The sequence below is a fragment of the Cylas formicarius genome, unplaced genomic scaffold (genome assembly GCF_029955315.1).
Source record: "Cylas formicarius isolate icCylForm1 unplaced genomic scaffold, icCylForm1.1 PGA_scaffold_2__14_contigs__length_35257938, whole genome shotgun sequence".
In the NCBI taxonomy this organism is placed as follows: domain Eukaryota; kingdom Metazoa; phylum Arthropoda; class Insecta; order Coleoptera; family Brentidae; genus Cylas; species Cylas formicarius.
This window is the reverse complement of record NW_026844319.1, coordinates 22,484,858-22,501,578: the sequence shown is the minus strand read 5'-3', so window position 1 is coordinate 22,501,578 and position 16,721 is coordinate 22,484,858. Positions and strand designations below refer to the sequence as shown.

Sequence of the window (16,721 nt, the reverse complement as noted above, 5' to 3'; positions counted from 1 at the left end):
GAGACGTCAAAATTAAGTTCACGGATTGTATTTCTAACGTGACAAAGACGCACCTTCGGCTTCGAAACTGTCGTGAAGCACCTCGTTCAAGATATCTTCTGACGCTTCTACAGTATGCTCTTTCCACGACTCCCCGTTATCCGACCTCAGGATGACTATTTCCCGCTCTTTGCCGCGTAGGGCCGCAAAATGGGGAACCTCGATAATAACGGGCCTGAAATGGGGGTTTTCATTTACACTCGAACTAGCCACGAATTTCACGGAAGAAATTACCCAAGGAATTTGGCGCCCACGGGTCCCAGTTCCAGGATTCTACTGGCCAGAGCTTCCCCTTCCATTAGGGGCGGCGGATGAGGCGTTCTCTGCGGCCTGACGTAGCGGCAGGTGATCCTCGTTGGACTGGGCGCACATCTTGGTGGAACGATGACTTTCACCCCTGAATGTCTGCACCCTCTCATTGCACCGCCACGGGCATCGACCAGAAACGAAACTAGGAAGCTGCAGAAATGAATAAAAATAAATAAATATATCCTTTGACAATAAAGAAGAGCTTTTAATATCTATTAAAAGTTTTCATACGGTTTACGTACTAATTGATTTCTTAGATGAAAGCCAAAAAAATATAATAGCCTAACCAAAGCTATCCTAAACTTAAGGCAATCATCCATGACGTTTTTCACATCGCACAAACATCTCTAGATCTCTAAGGTCAAAAGCGCACGAAGTAATATATACGTGGTCACTTTGAAGTTGCGATATCCAAAACAGCAAAACCCGGTAGACACGATGCAAGTTTTGCATGTACTTCTGCATTTATATTTTTCTCCAAAATATGTCAAATTGCAAGAAATTTGATAGAAAAAATTCGGCCGCTATTTACTGCAAAATAATAAAACAGTCAATTTATTGGTTTAATCTCGATGAAAAATATAAATATATATAATAAAATCAGAAAACCATTTGTGGAGAAAAAAAAGCGCATTAAGCAAAAAAAAACTGCATGTAATAGTTTATTAGAAATTTTAATTATTATTATATAAATGAAGTGGTGAACATGGTAATATGGTGGTAATATTGGTATTTATATTACCAACATGATTATAAAAATACTTATGATTTTAAAAAACTGTAGGTGTTGCAATTTAACCGGGAAATTTAAAAACAACTATTGTAACATATGCAAATAAACAATAAGTTAAAAAAAAATAAACAAAAGCACCAAATTATATATAATCAATATAACATTGGAGTTTATAAAGCATTTCAAACGTTGAACATCCCCATTTGGCTGGTTTTTAATATTGGGTTAATTTAATTTAAATGTCCGCATATTATAAATTTTATTTGCTGGGTATCAAAAGTTATAGACAACATTTAAAAATATATCTTTACCAAAATAATCAACCATATTTGTTTTCAAAAAATAGCATCGTGTCTACCAATTAAAAACTACTCGTTCAAAATACAAGCAACAGCATTTTTTTTATTTTCTTTTATTTAATTATTTTTTAACTTTTTCAAATACTAAAGAGAAACATTTAAGTGCGCCGAAATACTAACAAGTTTCCCAATGTGTTTTATCAACCATTGAAATTCCCAAAACAAACCAAAAGTGCTACTTTGTTTGCCTGAATTTATCAAATAAAATTAAGCTCTCTAATAGCGTGCAACTTACTTTTTCCAATGCAGTTTCCTGTGTCAGCGTGGCATCGAGAAAACACGGATATAGCTTTAGTTACGTGCGAGATGACTTGACTTACCCTATGTTGATAGGATGGGTTGAAATATCCACGTTATCCGGAGAATACTTCTTAATGTACTCGACGTAATTTCTGGATACATGCTCCGGACTGATGGAGTCTTCGATGTGTTGAGGAGGGAGCATGTTACTGTCGACGCTCGTCACCATCCTGTTGGAGTCGATCCTCTCGTCTCTGGTCACATCGATGGGCAATGAATCGTCACCGAGAGATTTCATTTCGTCCGCGGTTAGGTACCTGTAGGTCTGGTCGCCCAATACAGTGTCCTCGCCTGGAAACAAATATAGAGGGCGTTCCTCAATTATATAAGAACAGTTACGGGAATTTGATATAAACGGTGGTAAATGTTAGGTATATACTGCTAGGTGTTTTTTATTTTAAATACTATGGATGACATAATAACAAAATGTTCACAACTTATGTATGTTTTGTTTAACATGGGTCATTCAAATTAAGTATTCAAGGAATAAGCGGAATAAGGTCATTTTAAGTCGCGTTGTTTGCCAATAAGAATTAGCGGGGTTCAACAATCAACATGGCCGCTGACAGTTCGTCAATTCGTTAGTTTTAAGTTTGATGTTGCATTTTTAGGGCAGTATTTTCTCAAAATAACATCAGATCCCTGTAAATAATACAAGTTAAGTGTGTATAGATCGCTGTTTGTTGTGTCTGAAATTTAGGAGCAGCTGCCTGAGACGCATTAATGTTTGCGGACCCTATATTATCGAATAGCTATATGGATTTTTGCACTAAACATGTGAACTTGGTTCCGAATACTAAAACTGTAGAAACTCTTAAGACTCTTAAGACATTCAGAGTTTGGACCCTCTTCAGCAAGCGGTGGACAAAAAATACGATAGAATACGTTTAAGAATGTTGGTAGTTTAATAGGGAACAAAGTGTATTTAGTTTTAGAACACGGCATGTAAATAAAGTGTCATTAGGGACGCGTCAACGTCAAAAGGCACTGTCAAAATGTCAAACATGCGTCAAATCTGATTGGTTTAAAAATGAGAAGCGACGTAGCACTAACAAAAATTTTAAAAAGGGCAAAAATTATATATAGGTCTAAATCAAAACAAACTGTTGGATGTGGTTGTCCATTTCGAATCCAGGTGGAAAGATTTTCGTTTACTCAGCGTTTAGGCGATGTCCTATTAAAACGAACTAAACATTTATGAGCGATCTGTAATAAGTAATGAGATTGACGAGTACGTCACATCTCGCAGTTATTAGCATAATTATTTACGCTACCGCCGATACAAGGTTAACTTTGTGTACGCTTAGCGTTGACTGAAATATAAACATTAATGTGGTCGGGAGTAAATAAAAATCGATGACTTCAGCGGAATAAAATTCGAGATATTCACGGAATCCGCGCTTAGGCCGACAAATATTTTATTAGTTCCACATTGTGCCATGCTATTATTATCGCCATCGGAGATCCAAATTTCTTCGAATTTTTTTTTTTTAAACAACTCATACGACTATTTAGGGAGAGGTCCTAATTAGCCGTCACAAAATATTATTAGCTGAAAACACAAATTCGTCTATGCTGACAAATAAAAAGCGTTAGTTATAAATTATTCAAAGGATCCATAGACAGATACATAGATAAATATATAGACAAAAATTAAAAAGAACAAGTCAGAAAAAAAGTAAAAATGCAATTTTCACAAAGTCAAACAAATGATAAAAAAACAGGCACTAAGCCACATATATTTTAATTTTTCTATTCATGTTATTTCGTTGTGATTTTTATTTAACGACACCCAGAAATTCACAACGTAATGTGTAGTTAGATAAAAATGTCTCGAGGTGCTTTTTGAACTTTGTGATTGGCAGATGATTGGAAGAGGATCGCAGAGTCGTAAAGCAGCAAATATTAATGGTTATATCGCTGAATGCAGAAATTGTTTCTGCTTCTTGTTACTGTAAATATTTAAAATATAAAGAACTTTTGATTTATTTGACCATAGCCAATATCCAACCAACTATTAATTGTCAAGAGTAGCAATCTTATATCTCCCCTCTTCTTAAACCCACAATTCAACAGAGTTCTATTAAAAAGACAGTTTCAACGCATGCTAATTTATGACCCTTAATGAAAGAAGGAGACTTTCAACAACTAGTGACACCTTCAGGAAAACATAGCTTGTATGCAACTGCAGGCAAATCGATAATTTTTTTTTAAAGGACAGCCACCTCAGCCAATTCCAGGAATTGGGTATGTAAACAATTATTTTAAAAAAGGCTCTTTAGTTAGACATTGTAATTATGCGGAGGTAGTATACATCCAAGCTATGAATAGGATACAATTCAATCAACCTACCTCTCATAAACTTAAATTCAATATTTGATAGCAGACCGCACTGATTATTACATCTGCACTATTCTGAATGATGGATATTCCAGAAGATGTTGTACCTTTACTGGGAGTTAAAGATTTAAAAGCATATCTGAAATAAAACCGCCATTGCTCACTTGCCTACGGATTCAAGATAAAGTATCGCCATCTGTGGGGCAATCGCGGTACCCAATACGTCACTACATACTACCCCAGCAAAAATCACCCAGTATTTAAATAACAAAATCAGACCCTGAACAGATTTACTTCAATATAAATCAAATCAAACCGTTTTATAATCTATATATAATCAATGGTGAGTAATTCTGCGCATTATACTTGCTCGGCAAAAGTGACTACACAGCGATTATAGAAAAAACGATTACCCAGGAACTGAACATACCTGTGGTATGGAGAAACGCATTAAATAAAAAATTGTACATTGTAAGTATAAGAAAACTATTTTCTTAAACTAAGACAAAAAAAAATAATATAACTAAATATAACATCGTTCATTAGAGGGAGGAGATGCACGCAAAGGCGGACCGAGACGCCGACAGAAAGGAAATAGAGACAGAACTACAGCGACAGCGGGAGCTACAGGAAAATATAGTAGCATAGTATACATGAGAAAAAAAACCTGCATTTATTTTACAGCATTACACTTTCTTCCAGTGATGTTTTTTATATTTCTTATGAAAGTTCGTTTTCTTTGTTGTAATTTGATATTATATGTATGGCATTCCAATTACTAACAGCAAAATAGATGAAATACTTTTACAAATTTGCAGTTTTGTGTTGCAGCAATCTAAAATCAGTTAGTTCTATGTCGGGTGTTATGAAAATGGTCAGATAGGGAGGCTGACCACCTATTTACAAAACAATGCATGTGATATTTTCTACGATACTTCATATTTAATAATTTGATAGAAGTTAGATAGGATGTTATTAGTTTTGTAAGTTCTGGTTTTTTGTACCATCCGCAGCAGCGATAATATCAGAGTGTCACATAACTGGATCTTTAGCAAACGTTGAAAAAAGTTTAATTTTTTTAAAGTCAATTTGAAGCTTATTAACCAAGTGGTACAGGAAAATTTTAAATTTTTATGTCTAAATTGGTCTTGATGATCTACTCATTATTTTTGTTGCCAGCACAAAGCAAAACTTGTAATTTTGCAGGATTGAGTTTTAAATTGTGATTCAAGGTATAAACTTTTCTTTGCTACTGTAGTACTATTTACAAAACTTCTGTTGTTGTTCGTTTCGCCAATCATCCTGTTGGCTTCTTCAGAGCTTAACTGAAACTGGTTCGTATTTTACTCTATACCTGTTTATATATTGTTTGAGGGGGGCGGAGCTAAATGAGGGGCATAAACACCGTCTCAGATGATTGATTCCCATATTTGTGACAGGTAGAGACCTGAGTGGCGGTTAAGATTGTTAGGTTGCTAATAGATTTCTATAGACTTTCGGATTTTTCGTTGGTAGGAGATTTGATTAAATGCAAGAATTTTAGTTTTATCAAAAACAAAATTTATGTCCGGTTTCGTGAATGTGTTTGGCAACTGCTGATGAGTTTATTTGTCTTACTGAGAGACAGTTTCAGTCAAGCTCTGAAGAAGCCAACAGGATGATTGGCGAAACGTCAACAACTTCGACTAAGCAAAAGCCGACGCAGGAGGAGGAATCCAGAAGTTTTGTAAAAAGCATTACAGTAGCCTGAGGAAGTTTCTTTGAAAAATTTATTTGTCTTAGTCTCTGCCATGTTCTTTGAGCCTTGTTGATATTTTTCGTCCAGTCTCTCCAATGTATTCTTTGCCGCATATGCATGGGATGCTCTAAACTCCTGGCATCTCAAATGAAATTTTATCTTTGACGGATCGAAGATATTGAGAGACTTTTGGAAACGTCAAAACCAGATTTACCACTCGCGTAGGGGGAATACTAGCTGCTCTGATATCCTTTAGCTCTTTACTTTATTTACTATATTTTAATTCCATTAAAATTTTGAAAATCAAACTTCGGCATTCCATTCTCATAACTGTTTATATTGTAATACTGGATAGTCCCTTGTAGGTAACTGTCGCACAGTCTTTAAAGTTGATGGGCGTTTAACAAATTTTCTGGCAATTTTTTTTGGTTTTGTTTTTAGTTAAGTTAAGATGACTGGCACTTTTCCAAACATCTTTACCTTTTTTATTTAGAAAGTGAACGAAATAAGCTATTTTTCCTCGGATTATGGCGTGCTTTAAACAGTTTATGAGTTATCTATAGTACTGAAGATGTGGTTGTGTTCTGGCTTTCAAGTGCTTACGCAAAAAGTTTAGAATGCCATGAAATTTTGATTTTGAACTATGATTTTCCAACAAATTAATGTTTAGTTCCCAATTATAGGGCTACTACTACTAGCTTCTCCTAAATTATATACATTAATTGAGCCTACGATGTGAATTCTTGGGTAGCGGTAAAAAAAAGGTAATATCAGCATATTTCATATCATCCTCTCCATTTTTCGCCTACAGGGTGTTAAAGTTTTAGGAAAAAAGTTACTTTTTTATAGCGATGTTCCACTCCAGATATTTTTAATACGTAATAAGTTTTGTACACACCTTTTAATCATTAGGGTGTAATTTTGGACGTCAAAGATTCTTAGATTCTCAAAATTGTTATCAGTGACGTCGGCACCGACTTTGAACTGAATATTTTTGATGAAAAAAATGGCATACAACTGCTTTTTAAAATAATTAAAATTATGTCATTTCCGAAGCAAATCTAATGATTGCTTTCGATATTTTGTGGAAATTAGATAGCCACCTACCATGTGCGGAAACGTTTTTTTTTAGGGACAAAAAATCATTTTCTATGCTTTTGCCAGTGATTTCCATGTTGGCACGATATGGTTCTCTTTTTAAACCGACTTTTATTGATAATAAAATCGCCCAAAAATTCACACCCTTAAGTATAGGCACTAGATTAATCTATCTAGATCGTTCAAAATTCAATTCAAGATGTCCTGCTGTTTTCTTAGTTAATAGCTTTGTTGCTTCTGACATCTGTAATTTATTTGTTGTTTACAGCCTGTCGAAGTTTCTTTAAAAAAAAAACAATATACGGAACCTGGCGACTTCTGCCAGCTATTTTCCACGCTCCTCATGGTCGATCTAGCGGTTATTATTTAAAAAAATAATATTACCAAGGAACATTTTCAAAAATCTATTTTCCTGGTTATCCCGCGTGAATAATAAAAATTTGATTTGATAAATAAACTTACGGGTGTCGAGGGTTGTGCCGTTGAAATAGGGAAGGTAAACGTGACGCTCGTGAAGTGCGCTGCCGAATCCGTCCAAAATATCTTCCCCTGTTTCGAAGAATGTTTTGGTTAGGAGATGGTCCGATTAGGAATACACGAGGCAACATCGAGAAGCGTAAACATACAGGGCGCTCGGAAAGTAAACCGACAATAAACGAAGACACCAAATTCTACGAACGATTTCAGAAACTTTTCCCAAATAAAGGTGGTGATATTTTCTTAATTATTTAATTGATTCCTATAGTGACTTTTATCATTATTATTATTATCATTAATATTATCAATCGTTTGGAAAGTTATAAAAATATTTTTTTATAAAAATTCACTTTAAAGACGAACTTCATTTTTTACCATCCTTAGAATTTGCAGTTGATTTCGGACACCCTGTATAAAGCCGAAAGCACCACCGATAACAACAACTTATGCACGAAAATATGAAATTCTTCGTCACTGAAATTTAGATTTCTATAGCTACGCTTTGTATACTAGTACGAGTAGTCTACTAAAGTTCTAAGAGTTAGCTACTCACCAGAATAATTCCACATTTCAAGAAAGTTCACCGAAATAAACTACGCAAAAATAAAGTAAAACTTTGCTAGTTTTACGACTACACGCTGTCAAGTGTCTTTCACTAACTGAACAATGCAAAACCCATTCCAGTGAATGAGAAAATTGGATTTGTTAGACGATATACGAAAGAAGACCTATCTCTACGACACAAGGAATGCAGGTCTAACCTGGGGGAGCCGATTCCATGATACCTGCGTGTTCATTTGTGCATTCACGAGAGTTTAATAGTCGGTGGAGTCTAAAGTTTCCCTGGCGAAACGGCTATGTGATAAAATAGTCGTGTACTAGAGTTGGTTTATTAAGGATATTTTTTTCACAAATTCTAGTAACAACTGCAGCTACTAAACCACTTCATATGACTAACGTTGACATGCAGCTAATTTTATTATTTATTATATTATATTCGTTCTAACCTAAAGTTATTACAACCATTCTAAATGTTCCTTAATTAGTTAGTCATTTTTCTTATGCTAAATAATATGCGGTTAACTTTATTTTCTAGTTAAATAAGTTATTTTTCTTCTCTCGTTCGGGGACTAATATATTTGTTTCATATTGATATGAATTTAATTGAAAGTAAAACCGCGTCCTAGTGGACTTTATCTAAACTGTAACGGCAACAATGTAAAAGAAGAGTTAGGTAATTGTAACTGCAGAAAAAGAAGTAATGATGATTGTTGGTTTATGGTCAAACATATTTTTCTTTAAATATGTGTATAAAATTAAATTTATAATAGTAAATAATAAATAGCTCTATTACTTTAACCATTGACAACAAAAAATTAACAATTAAATTTGGTAGTAAAATTGGTGTGGAAAGTCAGATATCTGGCACAGTCAGACACTGCTGCAGGCCAATGGTTAGCATTAAATTAAGAGACAAACAGAGAAATGGAATGGGAGTGGGATGGAATTAAGGACAAAGAAACATCTAGGTAAGTGTTTAAGTAACTTAACTTAAGCCTAACTTAATAAATAACCAACGAAAAATGCATTACAAATTTATATACTTATAAATATAAATAAATAAGCCTTGAAAAGTTTAAAAAACATATTAGTAGTTAGAATTTTAAAAAGATTAATTATACCAAGTATTTACTAAAGATTTATCATTTCTTGAAAAATATTTTAAAACTTTTGACAACTAAATGAAGGAATATAAAAAATATCAAAATGCTGATAAATTTTTCATTTTTATATTTTATTTATGTAATAATTTGAATAGCTGCTATTTATTTATAAAACAAAAACAGATAAAGTAAAATTTCTTTTATCTGTTTATTCATTGACAGCAACAATAAAATTATTTGCTGTTAGTAGTCAGAATATATCACGATCACTTAATTCAAAAAAAGGTAAATGATTGAAATGAATTTCACAAGTACCCGTTAGCAAAGGATTTTTGACCCAGGTAAAAATATTAAAAAATATCTTATTACAGCTATCTACCATTAGCATGCATGACACACATTTTTTCACTCAAAATAAAATTTGTTGCCCCAAATGGGCTGCATTAACTGGACCATTACAGTTTATCAAAAGGACTTCCCTGTGACTGCAAGTAACCGAATTATAAGAAGTGTTTTTTTTCGATGTATAGAACTTTAAGTTGCAATAAAACAACGATGGATTATTCGATTGACATGAACTTTATTTATCCGAAAGATAATCTTGTGGCATTACATTTTAAATATGATTTCTGGCATATGACCGCCACGGCTGGCGCGGATGTAGTCCAATCTGGACGTCCAATTTTCGATGACTTTTTCCAACATGTGGCCGTATATCGGCCTTAACACGGCGAATGTTGTCTTCCAAATGGTCAAGCGTTTGTGGCTTATCCGCATAGACCAATGACTTTACACAGCCCCACAGAAAGTAGTCTAGCGGTGTTAAATCACAAGATCTTGGAGGCCAATTCACAGGTCCAAAAAGTGAAATTAAGCGGTCACCAAACGTGTCTTTCAATAAATCGATTGTGGCACGAGCTGTGTGACATGTTGCGCCGTCTTGTTGAAATCACATATCCTGGACATCATGGTTATTCAATTCAGGAATGAAAGAATTAGTAATCATAGCTCTATACCGATCACCATTGACTGTAACGTTGTGGCCACCATCGTTTTTGAAGAAGTACGGACCAATGATTCCACCAGCCCATAAAGCGCACCAAACAGTCAGTTTTTCTGGATGTAACGGTGTTTCGACATACACTTGAGAATTAGCTTCGCTCCAAATGCAGCAGTTTTGTTTGTTAACGTAGCCATTCAACCAGAAGTGCGCTTCATCGCTAAACAAAATTCTCGTTTTGGGCCCATTCGACGAGCGTTGTTCAGACGTGAGTCTATTCATGATGAATTGCCAAACCAAACTGAGAATAAATCACTTGACAGCTGTTAAATAGGTCGCCATCTTGAACAGTAATGCCAACTTAAAGTTCTATACATCGAAAAAAAACACCCATTATTTATATTGTGATAAGATTTATTTTTTAGTCCTCCCTATAAGTTTCTACTTCCATTTTGTTTATATAAACACGAACGAGCGAGCAAAAGCCGACTCAAGGTAAAAACAATTTTGAATTGTCAAATCTCGTTCTCTCTCTCCCTCTACCAACCGCTTTACCTAATCCATTGTTATTTTATATGCAATGGCTAATTTTAAATTCTGACCCACGACGATTGCGATTCGTAATGGGCGAATTATGACATCATACGTTTTACTATGCCTCACGATTTAAAGAACGCAATGCATCATTAATATTTTGCGTCGCAACGTTAATAGGAATGATCTGGTGCAAATGTACGCGAAGAATCCATCTTTATATGTGTAAAATAAAGCCCATTGATAAAATGGACCGTGATTCGAATGCACGGTAATTACTCAAATTAAACAAGGTCGGCCGTTCGTCAGAAACCAATAATAGAAACAAATAAACAATGGCAAGGCCTGGTTCGGGCGAAATTTATAATAAGTATTATGCAAGGCCGGCGGACGGAGGATTCGATAAACAAAAGGAACGAAACGAAGTGTATTATATTTTGCACCTCATCAAATTGGATAACAGGTTTGTTCCAACACAACTAATTTAAGATTTACAATTAAGTTAAAAAATAATCCGGAATTTAATGCTTTGCTGGAACAGTGCTTTAGTTAAGAAGTAGTATAAGTAGTATAATAATATAAGTATATGTGTGTTTCTGATGTTTCGGTATTTTTATCATTTGATCACTTAATGCCGGATCTGAATAATTAATTTAAACTACAGCAAACATCTTAAACATATTTCACTAAGAATTGAATAAGTTGACACACTTGACCAGAGACATGACTTTTACTGTTTAATTTTGAGTGAACTAAAATTCTAAATTTAAACAAGTGTTAGAAGGATTTGGAAAACATTTGCCTTTGCCGAGGGTCATAATTTACGTTTAAATCCGTCAAAGTGTAGTGTCATTATTTTTGCCCCTAAGAGGAAAAGAAACAGTTTGAAGTCCAAAATTAAATTATACGTTGACAACAATCTTATTCAAGTTGTAGAATTTGTTCAAAATTTGGGTCTATATATTGACGAGAATATGAAATTCTTGAATCATGTTAAGCACATCTCCAAACAATGTTATATGAGTTTAAAATTGTTATATTCAAATAGAGATATATTGTCGTACGATATGAAACTACAGTTGTGTCAAAGTCTTATCCTCTCTCGCTTGTCTTATTGTAGCATTGTGTATTACCCCTGTTTGGACGCTGTTACGTCTTATCGTCTACAAAAAATCCAAAATACTTGTCGCTGTATTTTTAACCTACGCAAGTTTGACCACATATCCGCCGCTCTCAAAAGATTGAATTGGTTAAAAATCAAAGATATTTTCAAATACAACTGTTTATGCTGTTTGAATGCCAAATTAGTACTTAGAAAATCCATTCATGTCTTGAATCTAAGACACCAATCATCACTCACTATGCCATTGCACAAAACAAACAAATTTCAATGTTATTTTACATATAATGCTGTAAGCTTGTTCAACTCCTTAAGTAGCGGCCTCAAATCAAAGTTACTTGGTTCATGTAAAAATTTTAGCTTACATTTAAAAAAACAGTTACTAAACTTAATGTAAAATAATCCGTTAGCATACATGTATATCATTCATTCCATTTTGTAATTTCATACATATTTGTAATTTACATGTAGTTGTTGTTAGAAATGGGTGGTTAAGTTTGAGTGGCCTTCATGCCAGACTTCGCCCATGTAATGCTAATAAAGACTATTTATTATTATTATTATAATTATAATAATAATAATAATAATAATAATAATAATTATTATTATTATTATTATTATTATTATTATTATTACTATTATTAATTCTTTCACTGGAATTCTTCTTGCCTTCCTACCCGCGGCCTCCATTTTGCCCTGGATAATAAAACGAGGTAGATGACATTTATAATATGTCCGAAGTACTCCGTCTTCCTTGCTTTTATGGTGTCCTTATGGGAGATATAGCTAACACAGGACATCTTAAACAGTCGGTAGTAATACGAATGCTTCTAACTTGTTTATAAATTAAGCTTTTATGATCCATTTTTCACTACCATAAACCGATATCGACCAAACAATAATATTTGAGAACTCTTTGTCGTTGTTGGAACAGTAAACTGCAAGTTTGAAGCAGTACAATTCAAAATTAGTTCTGAGCTCTGGTAAACCGCACCTAATTTCACATACTTGCGACACTTTTTTTCTAAACTGCGATTTCTACAGTTTTGATCCACTTTTTCACTGAATATTTAACGGGGTTTGGGCAAATTTTGCAGAAATACTCCAGCAGAAATTCCTAACTGAACTAAGCTAATGAACCAACCAAACATGTTGGCAAAGGCGTAAAGTATTATTGATTGAAAACGAGATTTGAAATGGCAGGTCTAATTGGTTGAAAACGGCAGGCTCCTGTGACATAGGCCTAGGCAATTCAACATATCTAGTAGCTTTATGACCTCTATGGAAATAATGTTCTAGGTCGTGAGAATCGCGTCGTAAATAACTATACGGAATTTTTATTTACTTTTTTCTGCGCAGTTCATATCGAAGCGCGTAAACAATAGCCTGCCTCGGCATATTTGCATCTTGCCGTGAATTTAATTATAACTCCTCTTATAAATAAAGTTTTACGAGACGCCGCAATGTTCCGATGCTGGACCTCCAAAAAAATGACGATGCCGATCGCTTACTAATAAAAGCTGACGTAAGCAGCAGCGCGCTAGATAAATCTGAGTCAAGAGTTCACAGAAGTATTACACTTATGTAAATCGTTAATGTGGCGGCTGGGGCGCGGAAGATTGATCACAGTGAGCGGCGAGAGTGATTAATCAGTTTCCAAAAATTTGCGCGCCAGCCTTCTCGTGCAAAATATTGTGATGAAGGAAGTCTGGTTTCGTTTTTACGATCTTGTTTTTATTTACAATGCAAATACGCTTCGCGACTATTTATAGCTACTTGATCATTTCAGACGTAGAAAAATCGTTTTTATTTGAACAAACTCGCGGGTTATATTCTTACTGTATTGAGAAAAAAAAATCAGCAGCTTGTAAATTATATCTATATATCTTTTCTGGGTAAGTTAGCACAACAATTGTCTAGCACACGATATCAGTAAAGAGTTAATTTCTTCGTTAAAGTCTGCTTCTAAATTGCTTGGAGCATATAACAATAGAAGGCAGAAAATTAAATCATAAACCACATAAGAAAAATTTGAGTATGTGCTACATTCATAATCGTTCCTTATCAGTGAATAAAGAGATCGTTGCTTAAAAGTATGCATAGAATTGCGTTAATCATGATAATTCTAGTTTCATGATCCAGAAAGATTCCTGGAGGTAATAAAGGTAAAAGGACAAGTAGAACTATTTTCAAAAGGAAATGCCCACCCTGGAAACAAATTTTGAAAGAACTTGGACAAGGGGACAGTATTCCTGTAATAGGTAAAAAACTGATAGAGAAAACCTGGAAGGCTATGAGTTTTGCTTGAGAAAAGTATAAAGCAATACCTCACTGTGCAGAAGAATATTTGTTATCTCGATTGTTTTAGGTTTAATGTAATACATTTTACTTGTTAAAATAAAATTTATTTAATTTCTTTTTAAATTTTACTTTTCTTGTATTTATGACAATTATTATTGAAGGGATAACATAACCTACATTTACCTAAAACCGACTGGTCCTACCTGTATTTGATAATTATTACTTCGTACCATTCGGAAATTGAATATAATAACGCCACTTTCTATGTGAAAAACAATGACTACTGCTACATAAATCCTGGCGCTTCACACCATCAGCGACGTAAAAAAAAAGTTATTTGCACCAACGCTCGGTGAACAAATAGATAGTATTTGCATAAACAATTTATCTATATTTGTCGAATTGCCTCATACTCATAAGAAAAATCGCATCCGCAGCCACACATCTGAGAATAGAGGAATCGTAGGCGCGCCATTTTGTATTATTTCGTTTCATCACGAATATTATAAGATAAACGTGGCAAAACCAAATGCCTGGAAAACTAAATTTTATGCCGTTGGTTTCCGTATTGTACTTCTGTATTTAGAATACAAAATCAAAAGCCGCTTAGAATATTATCTACGGCAACATCTTGTAGAAATTGCATTAAATTATGGTCAACCCATTGCTAAAAATTCATAAAAACATTAAAACATTAAAAAGTGAATACAGGGTTTTTCTTAATAAGAGTTTGGTAGTTCACACGGCAACCCTTGAAGAATTTTTAAGAAAAAAATTTCATAATAACAACGGTTTTTGATCTACAGGGTGTTCGAAATATGAAGTGAAGCAAAGACCAAATTTTTAGGAATTCTTACCAATAAAAAAAAATAACTTTGTAACAAAATAGATTCTAGTCAATGCGTCGTGTCATGCATAAAAACAAATTTGAGTGGAAATTTCGAAAATGTATATTTTTGAAGGAGCTGGTACCTTTTTTCCTTCAAAAATATACCGTCTAAACCCCGTATGGATGCCAATGGTAATTTTTTTAAAAAGTATTTAGTGATGCTTAAAAGATGTGTACCAAATTTAATAAAAAAATGTAAATCGATTTTGCAATTACGGTAAAAAAAGATAATTGTTTTCTTATATCTTGGAAATGAAACCCTTTAGAACCGCTATTTAAATGAGGTTTTTTAAAAAAACTTAAGCTTTTGTTAGTTTTTGTTGGTAATTGAATGTCAAAGCATTTTTCGCACTTTTCACTGTCAAACCTCTAATCATGAAAATCAATCAATAAAGAGTGCAAAAGTAACTTATAGAAACAATATTTTCATGTACTTTCATCTACCAACGTGGGTATTAAACATTATCAGTAAATTTTGTATAGACGTATGAAATTCTCTGTATTATAATACGAACAATAAACATGTAGACGCCTTGTAACTTGATTTAGATTTGTCAAAAAATTATTATTTATCATTAGAATTATTATTGTTATTATTACATTAATATTAACAATGAGCGAAATCGTTGTCCCCTTATTGTAATACAAATTAATGAAAGTCAATTTTATTGTTTTCATATTATAATATATAACATTATTATAATATTATATTATATCATAATTTCAAGGAATTTTTATTGAAAAACTTGACTACAGTAAATGAATACCTATTAATTTTAAAAGTTTGAAACCATCAGCGCCCGCCTGCTTTTTTTAATATAACTTTTTAATATACGCACCACTTTTGGTCACGGTAATTATCTTGTATTTCTTGTGTTTCACCATTTCCTTTTCGCGCGATATCTCTCGAAAATCACAAACAGGACACCCGCGACAACGTGTTTAAGCGCACGCGACGCACTTCTCCCCGCGAATCGTTTACTTTCCTTCGTCGTATTCCGAAAAACTTTACCCGCGTCTAACTCGACAGAAACAGAAGTATAAACTAAATATTTATAAAACCACTAATAGGATAGTAAAAATCGACGGTGATTCACGTAGGTTAGAGAATCTAAAGAAACTGGCGAGGATAAATAGTCCGTAGCCGAATGTATGATTTAATTTTATTTGACACTACAATTTTATTAAACTAAATTTTGTTGCACTGCAATGAAGTTTTCCCTTCTCTCTCTTTCCCTCCTCTCTACCACCCTCTCTCATCCCTACCTTTTCTCTCTTGCTTTTTTTTGCATATATTTGTAATTTTAAATATACCCAAATCTCTAAACAGTATATAACACTGGCCCTGAGATCATACTAACGATTGTGAGCTACAATAAGGATCGTAGGCTCTTTAATAAACTTAATAACATGCACAATCTTAAATTCTTGTTATAAATATAACAAGATAATTGTTTATTAGAACAGATTTTACACTAATTCTACAACTAAACATCCGGTAGTTATAGCAAGATATTCGGCATTAACTTTTTAAATTCATTTTTACAATTACAAGTAAGTATTTATACCGAACAGACTTTTTATTATTTGTCAGACTATTAAAAGATTTAATTGCACATTGAATATGTTCCTGTAGTATTATGATCAATTAAAAATTATTATTTTTATTTTTGCCTTATTTATTTTATACAATTACTCTGTAGAAGTATGTATGCCATAGTTAAAACGTATTTTTCTACTCCCGTCTGTAAAATGCCTAATTATCTACCGATCTAGCGTGCGGGAAGCGTCACTTTGCCACGTCAGTTTCGTTTCCCATG

At 33.6% G+C, this 16,721-nt stretch overlaps 1 protein-coding gene across 3 annotated transcripts in view; it reads right to left on the bottom strand.

Annotated features, from left to right (window-relative positions):
- The window catches only part of LOC132698802 (ankyrin-3-like), a 61,364-nt gene that overhangs the window by 3,136 nt on the left and 41,507 nt on the right, over positions 1–16,721 (bottom strand). For 2 of the 3 annotated variants that reach the window (XM_060665093.1, XM_060665094.1), the window contains 4 exons: positions 1,761–2,031; positions 1,676–1,693; positions 274–498; positions 54–214 (listed from right to left, as the gene is read on the bottom strand). In XM_060665093.1, the coding sequence (XP_060521076.1) occupies positions 54–214; positions 274–498; positions 1,676–1,693; positions 1,761–2,031 (675 nt within the window). Of the gene's footprint in view, positions 1–53; positions 215–273; positions 499–1,675; positions 1,694–1,760; positions 2,032–7,378; positions 7,466–16,721 lie in introns of all 3 variants that reach the window. The other variant, XM_060665092.1, reaches the window with a different exon arrangement.